General features: G+C 33.7%; 1 protein-coding gene across 2 annotated transcripts in view; it reads right to left on the bottom strand.

Annotated features, from left to right (window-relative positions):
• Positions 1-17,375, bottom strand: part of CDC73 (cell division cycle 73) — a 113,255-nt gene that overhangs the window by 81,569 nt on the left and 14,311 nt on the right. For both annotated transcript variants that reach the window (XM_035010158.1, XM_035010159.1), the window contains exons 7-10: positions 8,657-8,873; positions 5,671-5,769; positions 2,891-2,969; positions 979-1,043 (exon numbers count right to left, since the gene is read on the bottom strand). In XM_035010158.1, coding sequence (XP_034866049.1) covers positions 979-1,043; positions 2,891-2,969; positions 5,671-5,769; positions 8,657-8,873 — 460 coding nt within the window. The remainder of the gene's footprint in view (positions 1-978; positions 1,044-2,890; positions 2,970-5,670; positions 5,770-8,656; positions 8,874-17,375) is intronic.

The raw sequence follows: 17,375 nt of genomic DNA, 5'->3' as shown, positions 1-17,375 counted from the left end.
CAACTAGAACAGGGTCTGACACAAGTGCTCAATAAGTACTTGTTAAATGAATTAATGAGCTCATATACAATTTCAATCATACAAAAACAAATCTGATGACAGCTTAAAAACAAGTGTATTAGCAAAATACCTAATACTCAATTCCAATTTGAAGTCCAGGAAAAAAAAAAAAGGTCAACTTTTAATATCAGCTTCTCCACATTTATTTGCTATCTGCTCTGGAAGAGCATGACAAGATATATCTTAATTCTGAAAAATCACAGCAAATATATGATGATTCCATGTCATACTGAGTCCTCAAAGATCTGATGATTCGTAAACAAAGACAAAGTAAGTTTGGTATTAGCTTTAAAATATATAGGTACTCTAATACATCCACATAGTATTTTAAAGTATAATAATAATCTGTAATATAAATACTCAAAATAAGGTTAACAGAATTCCTGCTCTACATTACCAAGTCCTATCACTGACTAAATAAAAATTAAGTGTTAAATATGGCCTAATCAGAACATCCAGAAATTTATATAAAAGAAAGTCTGCCAAAAGTGAGCCAAAGGCTTATAATTGTGGACATCCAAGTACTTGGTTCTGGCAAGTATGCACTTTGTAAATATTACATCAACCATTACAACCCGTTTTTTTTTAAAGAGCATAAGGCATTACATTTTAAAGAACGTAAGATAGTATGGAAAATAATTCTCCCAAATTGGACCTTGTAACTCCTCACTGGCATTAAATACTCTAACCAGGTAGCATCCATCCTTCTTGCAAGTTAATCAAAACAGCTCAACTCAATTAAACCAAAAAAAGGATATCCACAAATCAAATAATCAACGTACAGATCTATCGGCACAATTAGTCATTAAAGATAAATGTTTGAAATAGAAAATAATGGAGAACAAAGATTTTCTTCAACATCTGCTACGCACATTAAATGCCTGGAACAGAAGAACCTCTGCAGTCAGAGTGACTTACCGTTACAGATTTCAGTGTCATACCATGGTAGGTGCCCATAGTGTCGATTTTGAAGCCTTCCGTTTCTACAAAGAAAGGGGGTTTGCTGTTAGATTTTATGTATTTCGTGATCAATAACAAACCTAAAGTAATAATCTGTGTTATAATCTGACAGTTAATAGTGTAACAAAGCAGCAAATGTACTATACACAGAAAATTAAATTACATACCTATGAAGATAAAAACTTTAAAAGGGATACTAGTCCCAAAAATATATTCAATACATGCCAGAGAGGCCTTTCTATAGAAGAAGTTGCTTAAGACTGATTTCTACAATTGTGTTCAAAAGTTTTGATATTTTGGGAATATTAAAAATAGACTGAATAAAATACTTTATAACCTCCAAATTATTTACTTCCAATACTCAATTACATTAGCACTAAAAGCTTCTACTATCATGAGAAGGCATTAAATTATAGTAAGTTTCAAAATTACAATCATAGGCATATATTACATAACTTGTAGAAAAGCAATGCTGTATATAGTGATAAAGGTTCCAGGACAGAGTCTCAATATGCCTTTCTGTAAAGGCATATTACATTAATACAAATACATTAAATATTTTACACATTGCAAGCCATATGTCTCTATCACAACTACTGATTTTGCAGGTACAGTGCAAAAGCAAGATAAACAAAATATATAAACAAATGGGCATGGTCTGATTTGGCCCACAGAGGATCGGATTTGGTCTGTGAGCTGTAATCTGCCAAACCCTACTTTACATAATGCATTCCACAAGAAAAACACTGCAATGAATAAAAGAATGAACCACTGTATTTCTACAGCATGTAGAAATTAGAATAAGTTGTCAATCTAATGTTGTAAACTCAAGTGGAGATTTCAGATTATGCAGGAAAAAAATCATAAAAGTTAAACTTTCAGTTGCTTCTACCTCATCTTTTTCCACAAATCAAGATAAATGAAGATCCCAAGAGAAATTACAATGACGTTAGTGCACTTCACTAACCACCACAATAACATGGAAATGGTTCACTACTGCATTAGCCAGTATATCAGGTAAGCTACCCCCAAATAAGCCCTCACATAGTTACTAAAATCTATGCTTCCCAAGTTCTCAATGTATACCTTTATAATTTCAGAAACATGATTTGATATATAGAATCTCCAGTCTGAACTTTTGAGAAGCAGAATGTTAATAACAGGAAATACTTACAGATAGCTTATTATATACCAGTCACTATTCTAGATACATTATTAACTAGTTTCATCCGCACAATGAAACTAAAAGATAGATACTACTACTATAATTAGTATTGCAACGAAACACAAGAAGAAATTAAAACAGAATGCAGTTAATTTATCAAAATTCACGCAAAAAGTAACTGTGGTATAGGAAATCTGGATCCAGAATTCACGCCGTTAACCAGGGGTTGGCAATTTTTTTTTGAGAGAGAGAGAAAGAGAACGCAACCCATCATTGGGGGATGAGAGGTAGAGGGGAGAGGGGGAGAGAGAATCCCAAGCAGGGTCCACACCCATTGTGGAGCCCAACGCAGGGCTCAATCTCACGATCATGCCTTGAGCTGAAATCAAGAGTCAGATACTTAACTGACTGAGCCACCTAGGAGCTCCAGGGGTTGGCAAATTTATTTTGGAGAAGACCAGATAGTATTTTAAGGCTCTGCAGGCCACACAATCTCTGTCACAACTCAACACTACTGTCACAGCACCAAGGAACCACAGATAATACATAAATGAATGCCACTGTGTTCTAGCAAAAGTTTATTTATAATATGTGTTGGGCCAGACTTGGCCTGCAGATGTCTGCCAACACCTGCTAATAAACATCACACACATCTCACATTCAGCACCACCACAGTAAGGGGAACATAAAAATTAAGTAACTTGCCTTCTTTTCCTTTGAATCTTTCCTGGTCATATCTGTTGTAAGCAGCTGGGATAGGCTGTTTGGTACGCAATGTGGGATCCTGCAGAAAAATTAATTATGAGTTACATATTACCATTTTAAATTGTTACTTAAAACTCAGAATAAAAATCACAATAAGTGTATTATTTTCTAAGCTTTTTTTTCTTACAATAGCCAATAAGACAAAAGTGGGGAGTCATTTGATGCTTATTTTCAAGATACTGTTTACTGGTAGAAAATTACCATTGCTATCAGGGACAGGGCAAAGGACTCCAAATAAACTTGTATCAAGGCAAAATGCAAAACTCTTTCAAACTGGAGAAATAAAATAGGTGTGCTTAATAATTTCATTCTAAGTACTTAAATTTCTTCATGAAATAATAAATGCCCCAATTATGAATTGTTTTTAACAAAAAACCTTAATTCAAAGCTTACTGAACTGACATTTTAGAGCCTTTTAACAGAATTATTCTCCAAATTGTCATTAATATTTAAATAAATGAGAACTATGAAATAAGCCCATTATAAATGCACGAGATAAGACTGAAACTAAATTATAAAGGTGTTACTTGTTAAGATACTTAGAATAAGTTGTCAATCTAATGTTGTAAACTTAATTCACAAACACTTTATCTAAAATTCAGTTTGGGGCACCTGGGTGGCTCAGCTGGTTAAGCATCTGCCTTCGGCTCAGATCATGATCCCAGGGTCCTGGGATCAAGCCCCACGTTGGGCTCCCTGATTCTCCCTCTCCCACTCCCCCTGGCTTGTGCTCTCTCTCTTTGTCAAATAAATAAATAAAATCTTTAAAAAAATTCTTAAAAAAATAAAATTCAGTCTATAATAACCTAAAAAAGCATATTTAAAGAACATTCCCAAAACTGCTTGGGAAATTCATGGTATTCAGAAAGACTAAGGTACTCTTCATTTTGTTACAACAGGATGCTACCCTACATATTAATCCAGACAAAAGATAGAAAGATAGTTAATTCAAGATGCTCCCTAGGTATACACTATAGCTAAAGGCCAAAATTAAAATTTTTATGTATCTTAATGATTATAGAAATACAGGAAAAAACTCAATCACAAGGATAATGGTTTAACTGTTTTAAGATCTAACATGTTTCCTACCAACTGCTATTCAAATCAACCAATTTCATAATTATAAGCACCCTGTGTTTTACCATCACAACATTTGTCTCACTACTTTTTTTTACTCATCTCTAAGTCCTACTAGACTTTAAGCTCAAAGAGGGCAGGTATCTCTAGTATTTTTGTCAGCACACTGCCTGACAAGAGTAGGCACTTAAGTACTTGCTGGAAAGTCAACTCAAAGTATCAACCTAAATACCAATAAAAGTCTACTACCTCTTAAGAATTAAATACCAATGATTTTATGAACAAGCGAAGACTGTGTTGGTGCGCTTTCAAATTTTAATATACTTTCAAAAAAAACCCTATGTAACATAAAAACAATTTTATCTACGTTTATTTCCTTTGTTGATTTATATGAAACTAGCTGGAAGGATTTTCAACAAAACTGGAGGACATGTTTGAGTTTAAATTTAAATATAACCTATACGCCATACATGAAATTTACTTTGGAGGGGTCCTAAGTAGCAACTCAATGAGTGAGGCAGTCAACTCTCCAAATGGCTAAAACTAAGGTACCATGAAAGAACCAAATGATCTGTGATCAGGAGAAACACAACATATCCACCAGTAAGTCACACATAACCAATGATTTCAGAAAAAGCCCCAAAACAGACGGTAATAGGGATTTTTATCTCTAACAATGGTAAGGATTCTCCCAAGCAACAATGAATAGGTCTGTTACTTACTTTACACAGCTTCTCAGAGGGCTTTTCCTAATTTGCCCCTTTCAGATTCTAACCCAAGTGTGTCTCTAAGAATTATTGCTTAAGTAACTTTATTTTTCTGTTTTGGTTGCTTGGGGTTTTTTAAATTGTTACTGTTGTTGTTGGTTTATCTTTTGACCCCCTTTACCTATTTCTCACACTCCTCACCCACCCTCCACCTCTAGCAACTACCACATCTATATCTCTATCTATATCTCTGTATAAAGCTTGTTTTGTTTTTAGAGTCCACATAAAAGAGAGAGCACAAGGTATTTGTCTTTCTCTAACTTATCTCATTTAGCATAATGCCCTCAAGGTCCGTCCATGTAGTCACAAAAGTCAAAATTACATTATATTTTATGGCTGAATAATATTCAATTCTGTGTATATAACACAATTTCTTTATCCGTTCATCCATCAATGGGACACTTGTTTCCATATCGTGGCTATTGTAAATAATGCTGTAATGAACATGAAGATGCATATATCTTTTCAAGTTAGTGTTTTCATTTTCTTCATATAAATACCCAGAAGCAGAACTGCTGGTACATACAGCAGTTCTATTTTTAGTTTTTCTGAGGAACTTCCATGCTGTTTTCCCTAGTGGCTACACCAATTTACATTCCCACCATGAGTGCACAAGGGTTCCTTTTGCTCCACATCTTTGAAAACACTTACTTCCTGTCTTTTTGATAACAGCCAATCTAACTTGTGTGAGGTGAGATCTCACGGTGTAAGTGCTAATGGTGGGGAAGATTTTCACATATTTCAAGAATATTGAAGCAGCAAAAGGTTTAAAAAGCTACTGATTTAAAAACTTCAAGATGAGATGTTTTCAAAATTACAATACTGAAAAGAGTCATTTTCATTAAAATTAATATATAAGCAGTAACACATTCTTACCACAGGTGCTGCATTTGGGGCTGGTCGCTGTTCAGGTGCACGCCCTTCTTCTCTAGCTTTTACAGACTGAAGAATTGCAAAAATATTTTTGGAAAAATTCTAAAATATAAATGGATCTTAATTAGCCCACTTAAAATTAAGTATTCAAGGCAGTAAGTTTGTTTAATAAACAATTTCAGACTTTTTTTTTCCTATTAGTTCTTCCCTACTACATCACTGAGGTGTTCTTTACTATACACACAAATAAAAATCGAAGTACTACTAAAAATTGATCCCCAAACCAAATTATTATAAACATATTGTTATTCATTTATTTTTATTTTACTTAAACTGTTTAACTGGCTATAAATATATTCATATTCTGCATCTATTCAAATATGTAGCTAGGAAACAAGTTACTGAAATAAAAATGAGATTTGTTGTCACAAGAGGCTTCTCCATTCGTAACGAAATCAATTACTACACTTCTTCTAAGTATAATAAACTCCAGTACTAATCTCAGATTGCTGTAATTTATATGAGATGTTGAAAATTTTAAAATACTGTTTGTTAGGAGTTACTGTACACTTTTAAAAGATTTTTAAATTGGGAAGTATTTTTAAAAACTTGATTCATGCCAAGATGCCAGGAGTTAACCAACCACTGCTTCTGCACCAGCAGTACAAAAGTCAACAAAGTGACAAATGCAAACAAAGTTTAATCGAAAATCACTGAAAATACATGAAAATCAAATTTCATACTTTAAAAATAATAAAGTACAGTGTGTGAGACTCTAAATCTAGAAGAATCCATGTTATCAGCAATTTTTGTGTGGAAGAATTACAGGGGATTATTATCTTCCTTTTAATGATCTCTTTTAAACAACTTTTCAACAAGGAACAACAACTTATTTAAGTTTAAAAGTATATTCTTAATGGCATTATAAAATCAGGTTGCTTTATGTGGGTTGCTTGCAATAATAATATAACTGTAAAGGAACATACTTATTTTTCTCATGAACCTTTTATTCCAGAAATTTAGAAGGTAAGAAGGCCCTAATCCCTGGTAATAATGAAGATCTATCTAAAATCATAGGGTCTATGAAACAAATAATGCAATATATGTTAAGAAAAAAAAAAAAAGAAGAAGATAGAAGGAGGGGAAGAATGAAGGGCGGGAAATCGGAGGGGTAGACGAACCATGAGAGATGATGGACTCTGAAAAACAAACTGAGGGTTCTAGAGGGGAGGGGGTGGGAGGATGGGTTAGCCTGGTGATGGGTATTGAGGAGGGCATGTTCTGCATGGAGCACTGGGTGTTATGCACAAACAATGAATCATGGAACACTACATCTAAAACTAATGATGTAATGTATGGGGATTAACATAACAATAAAAAATAATAATAATAATAAAATCATAGGGTCTGTTAGGACTGAGTACCTAAAAAGTTTTTTAGTGTTCAGAAAATGAAAACCATATACAGAAAGACTATCAGTCAAAACAGCTGTTTCTGGTTTTTTAAAAATGTTGATGATCACAGAAGTAAACCTAGCTACCAAACAATTCTTAAACTATAATTTATTTCTTAAATTACCCTGTGATGGCAACACTAACTTAAATGAGAGCACTAAGTTTTGGAATAATGGTAAAACCCTGCCACCTAGAGCTCAAAGAAAACTGTTCATCTCAGTTTTTTGAAAATTTAATGTTTGGTCTAAAATAAGATGGAGCATAGCACGTATGTTTTATTCCTTTACTATAAGATTCAAAATTTTTGGCTATTATAATGAACATTGGTAGAACATTAGCAGTTGCAATATTCAACTATCAGCCATATTATGCAATGAAAATGAGTATCAACAGATCATTTTACTGTAAATTCAAAAACTGAAGTTTATTTATATTCTCAGATTTCTCTATAATTCTAAGGTCTGGGGAATGATTCCTAATCTTGACCTCAAGTACTTTGTAAAATATGACAAAGTACAAAAGGACGAAAATTCTTTCCTTCATGTACTCTTTTCGAGTAACCCAATTCCTACTAATATGGCACAATAAATTTAAGACCAGAATCCAGAATCTGCAAATAAAACCAGTCTGCCTTGGCCAAAGTTAAAGTTCACTTTCATTGGTAACCTCACATACTTCCACACACTCTCTTACCATAACATATTAACAACTGCACATCAGTGGAGAATTAACATTTAAGAGAAAATTGGGAGGTGAGGGAAAGACAAATGAAAATATGTAAATGAAACAGAACCAAAGCAATCTTTTTGGAGATGCATTAAGATACTTAAACATCCACTATCTTTCAAATTTTTATCTTTCAAAATTTAAAGTACACATCTCCTTTAACCAAAAATTTGCTTCTAGGAATTAAATTTTGTATACACATAAATGCACAGAAGTACATGTACAAGGATGTTTTTTAATGCATTACTTGTAATTGTGAATAGAGAGGGAAGGAGACAGAAAGGGAGGAAATGAGGAAAAGGGAGAGAAAAAAATTCCACAATCCTATAGCTACACAAACAAATAAACCACCTAACGCCATTAATAAAGAATAAATAAATACTGCTACATTCACACAACAGGATATAATGTATAAAATACACAAATAAATGAATGCTGATTTTCTTAAGTGTCTACTTTGTGGGAAAAAAATTAATAACGATATTAATGACCACACAGCTGGCCATCACCATCCCCTCCTCATTAAGTTAAAGCAAAAATCTGATCAACAAGAAAACTGGGCTATTCACTGGATTTACAAATGAGGTGCAAATCAAGGGGCTGGCACTGTGATTCAGACATTTACATCAGCTTCTTCAGTGACCAACCACTAAACGGTAAATATGGCCACTTAGAAATCTACATTATTACTGATCTTTCAGAGATAAAACTTGAAAATTGATCCTAATAGCAAATTTTAGCCAGTTCTATATAACCAATCACAGATGAGATACACATACTCACTCTAATGAATGAGTGAAATACTTTACCTTTCCTGTGCTCTGTAAGATAGTTGTTCGTGTCCTCCACACTCTCTCTCTGCTGACAATATCTCGTGTCACATCTACCTCAGCATCCACAAAACTTCTCTGTTTAAGGGCAGTTATGTCATCATCTAAGTCAGTCTTGATAGTAGATCTTTTCTTAGCCATAATTTTGGCTTTGATTGCAGCAATTTTTTCCACTGACATAGCTTCAGACAAAGACCTGAAAGCAATTTCCGTTTTTTAAATTTTCATTGCAAAGATCTCTTGAGCACATCATAAATACATGTTGTTACATTTATAGGTTTTGGTAAAAAAATAACCTTAAAAGTGGCAATAATTAAGATTTTCTTATCTAAAACTTACATACTTGGTATTTAATCATGTAAGATCAAGAGTCCACATAGCATTATTACTCTATGAGCAAATCAGTAACTTCTTAGAAGGGTCAATGCAACAAAAATCCCTGCACTTGTGTTTATCTCCCCTCTAGACCCCGCAAAAGGAAGAACCCATTAATATAGCTGCTTTCCTTAACATTTTCTCAGACTTTTATTTGCCAATGCCTCTCTAGCCACACAAATTGTACATACAAACACACAAAAACACACCCCACCTTGGGGGGGGGTTGTGTGTCAAAAATTCATTCTGTAAAGAATTCAAAGCTTAGCTTTTCCTTGAAATTTATTTCAAGGTTTCAAACCTTCATAATGTATATAACATACCCATTTTATAGGTGATGAAGGCTTTTATATGCCATATCAACATATAATCCTTTTACTATCTGAAAGATTAAACCATATTTTGCAGTTTTCTTTTTTTTTACCTGATTTTCAAGTAACAGGCAAAATAGCAAACAGGGGCTATACTTTGAGAACTATTAAAAAAAGACTTAACACAAAGTTTAGTGTCGTTTTTCACAAAATGAGAAAAAGAGTTAAAAAGGGTTTGGGTAGGGGTGCCTGGGCGGCTCAGTCAGTTAAGCATCTGCCTTCGGCTCGGGTCATGGTCCTGGGATTGAGCCCCACATCTGGCTCCCTGCTCAGCAAGGAGTCTGCTTCTCCCTCTCCCTCTCTCCCTGCTCATGCTCTCTCTCTCAAATAAATAAAATATTTTAAAAAATAAAAATAAAAAGGGTTTGGGTACCTTAACAGTTGACAAAATTATTACTCTAATCACAAGGTGACAATCTTGAAATATGTTTAAACAACATCTGGAAAAAGGACAGGAATTCCTGCAGGTTTAAATATGGTAGTATTATATAGTATACTGGTTTATTTATATAAGGTATGAAGATACTTTATAGCAGATGCTCAGTATGCATCTAGTACTTGATTCATTTTATACAATGCTGTGCAATTTTACCTTAAGATCTAAAGCAAACCAGCATAACTTAAATCAAACCCAAATACTTTTCTAAATCATAATCAAATGTGAATTGGACTTTCAATCATTGGAGTTTTACTTCCAGCTACAATGAAGTAGCAAGGACCGGATTATCCCTCCTGCTTCCAAACAACCAGTGAAAATACGTAAAACAGTAGCTTACTAAATACCTGGCATCAAGCAATGAGAGACCATGACCTCTGACAAACGAAAACCAGATAAAGAGCCCTATGGATGCTGCAGTTTGAAACCACCTGTAAGTTTTCAAAATGGCGCAGGGAGGAAATCCGGGCAAAACTGAGCGGATTACCTGATTTGAGAAATGGTGCTAGAGTCCAGCAAAACCAAGGTGGCTGGAATTCATAGGCCTAAGTACCTGAGAAGAAAGAGCTGCAATGAAGATGCCCATCAAGTATTCCAGGAGAATACTGATTAGCACAGGACTATGAGAAAACAAGAGTCAGGTATAGAAACCATCCAACAAAATTGGAGGAGATAATGCCCAGAGCACACAGAGGGTGAAGAACAGTTCCTGTTCCCACCAGCCAAACTGAAAACCTCACATCCACTGGGCATTAGGTAGGGTACTCAGAATGGTTTTGTGTAGGCAATGGTGGGGAATAATTATCCTAACTGAACACTGCCCAAATAACAAATCTTAAATCAAGACATAAAAGGAACAAACTGTTTCCAAGTGATTTAACTGTATCGCAAAAGAAAATTTAGAAAAATACAAAAATACCTAGCACTCAATATGGTAAAATGCAAAATGTCTAGTATCCAAAGATCACAAGGCATGTAGAGAAGCAGGAAAATACAAGCCAGAATGAGGAGAAATCTAAATCAAAACCAATTATAAATTGACACAGATGCAGGATTAGCAAAGACATTAAAATAAGTATTTTTATAACTCTATTTCATATATTCAACAAGTTAAATGAGACATGGACTATATATTTAACCAACCTCCAGAGATAAAAAAAAATATAATGTTGGAGACTACAAATACATCACAAATATAATTATGGAAGAAAAGATTAGTGAATGACACAACTATAGAAACTGTCAAGTGAACAGAAAAAAAAAAAACCCAAATATTTTAAGAAACAAGGCCAAAAATTTCCGAAACTCAATAAAAATTATGAACACAAAAATTCCCTCCAAAAGCTCAATGGACTTCAAGCACAAGAGCCATGAAGAAAAGGCCAAGTTGTGTGATAATTAAACAGCTCAAAACCTGTAATAGAGAAAACTGTTAAAGTACCCAGAGGGAAAAAAAGGACACATTTCATTAAAAAATTTAACAATTTAAGAAAATAAAGGATGACAGCAGACTTCTCATCAGCAACAATGCAATCGAGAAGGCAGTGGTGTAACATTTAAAGTACAGATGGTCCTGACTTAACAATGTTTTGACTTACAATTTTTCAACTTTACAATGGTATGAAAGTGATATGCATTCCGTAGAAACAATACTTCAAACTATGATCTTTTCTCAGGTTAGTGGTATGTGGTACGATGCTCCCTCAGGATGCCTGGCAGTGGCAGAAAGCCACAGCTCTCAGTCACCCATGCAATCACCAGGATAAATAACTGATACATTTAAAATCATTCTGTACCCATACAACCATTCTATTTTACACCTTCAGTAAAGCATTCAATAAATTACATGAGATGTTCAACACTTTATTATAAAATAGGCTTTGTGTTAGCCCAATTGTAGGCTAATGAAAGTGTTCTAAGCATATTTAAAGTAGCCTAGGCTAAGTTATGATGTTTGGTATATTAGGTATATTAAATGCATTTTCGGCTTACAGTATTTTCAACTTAGGATGGGTTTATCAGGATGTAATTCATCTTAGGTCAAGGAAGACCTGTACTTAAAAAGATGTAACTTAAAAGGCACCTGGGTGGCTCAGTTGGTTAAGCATGTGCCTTCAGCTCAAAACATGAACCTAAGGTCCTGGGATTGAGCCCTGAGTTGGGCTCCTTGCTCAGCAGGGACTCTGCTTCTCCAGCTCTCTCTGCCCTTCTTCCCGCTCTCTCTGCCCTTCCCCCTGATTGTGCTTGCTTCCTCTTTCTCTCAAATAAATAAAATCTAAAAAAAAAAAAAAAACCTTAAAATTTAATATCCAGTAAAAATTCCTAAAAAAAATAAAGGCTTTTCAGCAATACAAAAGTTGAAAGAATTAATCATCAGCAGGTTTGCCCAAAAAGAAATGTTAAAAGAAATCTTTCAGGAAGAAGGAAAAAAATTGGTAAATAGATCTGAACAAAGAAATGAACAATGGAAATGGGTATCTGGAAATACATGAGATTTTTTTCTTATTATTTAAAGCTCTTTAAAAGGTAACACTTTAAAAAAGAACAATGCAAACTGGTGCTTACAACACATGCATAAGAAAACCATTTTAAGGCTCCCATACTATACATGAAGTAGTGAGTATAACACTTGCAGGTAGACTGTGATGCTATAAACCATGCATAGTAAAAGCCCTAAAGCAAACACTAATAACAAAACAGTTATAAGTAATAAGCCAACAACAACAAGAAAAAAGAGAATTACAACCAATATTCGTTTATTCCAAATAAGTCCCAAAATAGGACAAAGAGACAAATAAAAAACAGTAAGCAAAATGGACTAAAACCATATCAATAATCACATTAAGTATAAAAGATCTACACACATTAAGAAAAGTACTTAAACTATAAAGACACACAAGTTAAAAGTAAAAGGAATCCAATTTTCAGATGAAAAGAGTTCTGGACATGGTTGCACAGTATGAAAGTCCTTAGGACAATGAACTACACACTTGAAAATATTACAATGATAAATTTTGTTACGTGTTTTTTACCATAATGTTTCTTAAAAAGTAAAAGGTAAAAAGATATACTATGCTAATGTAAGCCAAAAGAAAGCAGGAGGAGTGTGTAGGTAAATATAAGAAAAAGTAGATTTTTTTAATAAGGAATATTGCCAGAGATAAAGGTCACCCCATAATGATAAAAAGATTCATTCATCAAGACAACATAGCCCTAAACATTTACACCTAGTAACACGGCTTCAAAGTAGACAGAGAACAAAATCTGATAGAAATGCAAAGAAAAAGACAAATCCACAGCCAGAGACTTCAATAATTCCATCTCAATAATTAATAATACAACACAAAAAACAAGTGAGGATATAGAAGACTCTACTGACACTATCAACCATACTGACCATAGTAAGACACTCCAAAATAACAGCAGAATACAAATTCAAGTACCGACAGAACAGACATCATTTGGGGCCAAAAACAAAGTTTTAATACTTACCAAAGGATTCAAAATCATATAAAATATAACCATACTTTGGAATAGATTGGAAACTAATAACAAAGATCTCCAGAAAATCCCAAGTATTTGGAAACTAAATAACTCACTTGCAAACAATCCATGAGTAAAAGAAATCAAAAGGGAAATTAAGACAGTAATTTTGAACTGAATGAAAATGAAAACACAACATACCAATATGAGATGCCATTAAAGCAGTACTTAGAGTGGAAGCTGAGGTTATTGATTTCCCTCTAAAAACCCATAAAAAATACAGCAAATTAAATTCAGAGTAAGCAGACAGATCTCATAAAGATGAGAGCAGAAATTGAAGAATTAAAAAAGAAGGAAAAAAAAAAAAACTAAAGAGGAAAATCCCAATCTGGTTCTTTGAGAAGATCAATAAAACTGGTCAATTTTGGCCAGGCAATAAGGAAACACATAAAACACCAATTGCTAATATCAAAGAATGAAAGAGGGGACATTGCTACAGATTCTAGACATCTTAAAAGGACATTATGAACAACATTATGCAAATAAATTTGACAATGTAGATGAAATGGACAAATTCTTTCAAAGAAACACTCAAAGAAGAGAGAACCAGAATAGACCTATTAACTATTAAACAAGGTGAATATGCAGTTGAAAACTTTACCTTAAATATATGAAAATAAATAAAACTATAGTACAGATGGCTTCATCAATAGATTTTCCCAAATGCAGGAGGACATACCAATTCTAAACAAACTTTTCCAGACAACTGAAGAAAAGGAAATACTTTCCAACTCATTCTGAGACCAGAATTATCTTGATAGGAAACAAGACAAAGACGTTACAAGAAAACTACAGACCTCAAAAACATTGGTACAAAATTCTATACAAATTTTTAAAAATCTAATTCAACAATAAATAAAAAGAATAATACATCATGATTGTGGTAGGCAGCCACTAAAACAATATCCACCTCTTGGCATTCACACCCATGTGTAATCCACTTCCTGTGGGGGTAGGGACTGAACCTTGTTTATAACAAATAGAATGCTGTACAAGTGACAGGGTAGGGTGTCACTCTGAAGACTTGGCTATAAAAAAAAATAACCTCTATCTTGCTTGACAGCTCTCTTGCACTCTTGCTTGCTCACTCTAATGAAGCAAGCTGTAATACTGTGAAATATTCTAAGAACCAAGAACCAAAGAACCAAGAGTCCTCTAGATAACACTTGAGGAACTGAAGTATTAGTCTAACAACCTGTCAGGAACTAAATTCTGCCAGCAACCATATGAGTGAGCTTTAGAAGCAAATCCTTCTCCTATCAAGCCTAAACATGAGAACACAGTCCTGGCCAACAGCTTAACTGCAACACTGTGAGAGGCCCTAAATCACAGAAGCTACCTAAGTCACCCCAAGACTCCTGACCCACAGAAACCATGAGAAAATAAATATATGTAGCTTAAGCCAATATGTTTCAGGTTAATTTGTTATGTGGCAAGATAACTAATAAAATAATGAAGTAAAATTTATCCATGAAGTGCAAACATCAAAAATTTAATTTAATTCACCATATTAATGAAAAACTATATGATCATTTCAGTAGAATCAGAAAAAAACATGTGACAATAACCAACATTCCTTTCTGATAAACTCTCAGCAAACAAGGAAAAAGGTATTTCCTCAACCTGTTGAAGGGTATCTAACAAAAAAATCTAAGCTAACATGCTTAATGGTGAAAGAGTGCTTCCCCTAAGATGAGGAACAAAACAAGAATGTCTAATCTCACTGCTTCTTCAACATTGGATTAGTGAGGATCAGTAAGTCTAGCCAGTGCAGTAAGGCAAGAAATAAAAGGCATCCAGTTTAGAAAGAGAAAAAGGGGGGGGGGGGGAAGAAAAGATATATTTTATGTCTCGACAACATAATTATCTATGTGAAAAGCTAATGATAGCTACAAAAAAAATTACAAGAACTTATCAATGAGTTTAACTTGATTGCAGGATACAAGATCCATACCCAAAAATCAACTGTATCTCTATACTAGCAATAAGTCAAGAATTGAAATATTTTTTAAAATATCACTTATAACAGGATCGAAAAGTATGAAATATGACAAAAAGATATATAAGGCCTATATACTGAAAATTAAGAAATGTTAAATTACAGAAGCTCTAAATATCTTTCCAGTAAAAAAAAGGGAAATAAATACATCTTGTTCATAAATCAGAAGACTCAATATTTTTAAGATGTCAATTCTCCCCAAACTGGTCTACGGATTCAATGCAATCCCAATCAAAATCCCAGTAAGGTTTTTTGTAGGAAATAACACGTTAATTCCAAAACTCATGTGAAAATGCAAAGAACCTAAAACAGCAAAAATATCCTTGAAACAGAAGAACAAAGTTGTAAAGCTAGCACTATCTGATTTCAAAACTTATAAACAATCATTAAAACAGTTTGGTACAGGCAAAAAGACCAACAGATCAACAGCACAGAATGGTTCCAAAAACAGACCTACACATGAACAACTGATTTTTTACACAAGTGCAAAGAAAATTCATTGGAAACCAATAATGCTAAATAACTGGGTTATCCACATGCACAAAACTGAACTTCAATATCTAGATCATAAAAAAATAAATGAATTTTGATCCATGATGTATAACCCACACACACAAAATTAACTGAAAATAGATCATAGACTTAGATGTAAAACCTACAACTAAAAAATTTCTACAAAAGAATATGAGACAATCTTTGTTCGCTTTGCTCAGGCAAAGATTTCTTAGATATAACACCAAAACAATTCACAGAAGAAGAGGTTGACAAGTGAGATGTCATAAAAATTACACTGCTCTTCAAAAGGTAGTTAGGAGAACGTAAAGGCAAGTCACAGACTGGAAGAAGTATCTGCAAAGCCTATGTCTGAAAAGGACTTCTATCCAGGACATACAACAAACTTTCAAAACTCCATAATAAGGAAACAATCCAATAAGAAAAAATGGACAAAAATCTGAACACACTTCACCAAACATGATATAAGATGACAAATAAGCATGCAAAAAGATGCTCATATCATTAATCATGTTGTAAGTGCAAGATAAACCATCTTATACCTATTAGCATGGCTAAAATTAAAAAGCCTGATCACACTAAGTGTTGGCAAGGCTGTGAAGAAACTAGAACTCTTATATATTGATGGTAGAAATGTGAAATGGTACAATCACTCTGAACAGTTTGACGATTTCTTAAAACGGCAGATCTGTAACAGTACACAATTCAATCACTCCTCTCCTAGGTATTTACTCAGTGGAAATGAAAACATATGTCCATAAAAAACTTTTACACAAATGACCACAGCTTTAGCTGCAACAGCCAAAAAACAGCAATAAGTGAAATGTCCATAAACAGTTGCCTAGGAAAACAAATTGTGTTACGTCCGTACAATGGAACAGAATGAACTACTCAGCAATAACAAAATGAACTGATACATCCAACAATATGGATGAATCTCAAAAAATTACGCTAAGTAAAAGAGGTCAGACCCCCGCAAAAAAAGTACGTATTACATAATTCCATTTATACTTAACTTTAGAAAAAGCTAATTTATAGCAACAGCAGATAATTGGTTGCCTAGAGAGGAAAGGAGGTGGGGATAGGTAGAAGTGTGGAATCATAAAGGTACACAAGAAATTTATGCGGGTGATATTATATTCATTATGGTGATTATGATGATGGTTTCACAGATGTATATATATATGAAAGCTTATCAACTTATATTAAATATGTGCAGCTTATTGTTATGTCAGTCATCTTGAATAAAGCTTTTAAAACTAGGCATTGAATTTTTAAGTTTGGATAGAACTTCCAAAGCATTATATTGTGCCAAGGAAAAATTATGAAGTGATTCCAATTATAGTAAAAATCAGGGATCAACAAAATATTACAGGCCAAATCCAGCCATGCCAATTCTTTTATGAATGAAGCAATCATAGACTGCTTTCCCTACCACAAGCATTAGTTACCAAAAAAACC

The sequence above is a fragment of the Mirounga leonina genome, unplaced genomic scaffold, assembly GCF_011800145.1.
Source record: "Mirounga leonina isolate KUSES-001 unplaced genomic scaffold, KU_Mleo_1.0 Mir_154, whole genome shotgun sequence".
NCBI classification, from domain to species: domain Eukaryota; kingdom Metazoa; phylum Chordata; class Mammalia; order Carnivora; family Phocidae; genus Mirounga; species Mirounga leonina.
The sequence above is the reverse complement of the archived record's forward strand: the minus strand, read 5'-3'. Positions and strand labels throughout refer to the sequence as shown.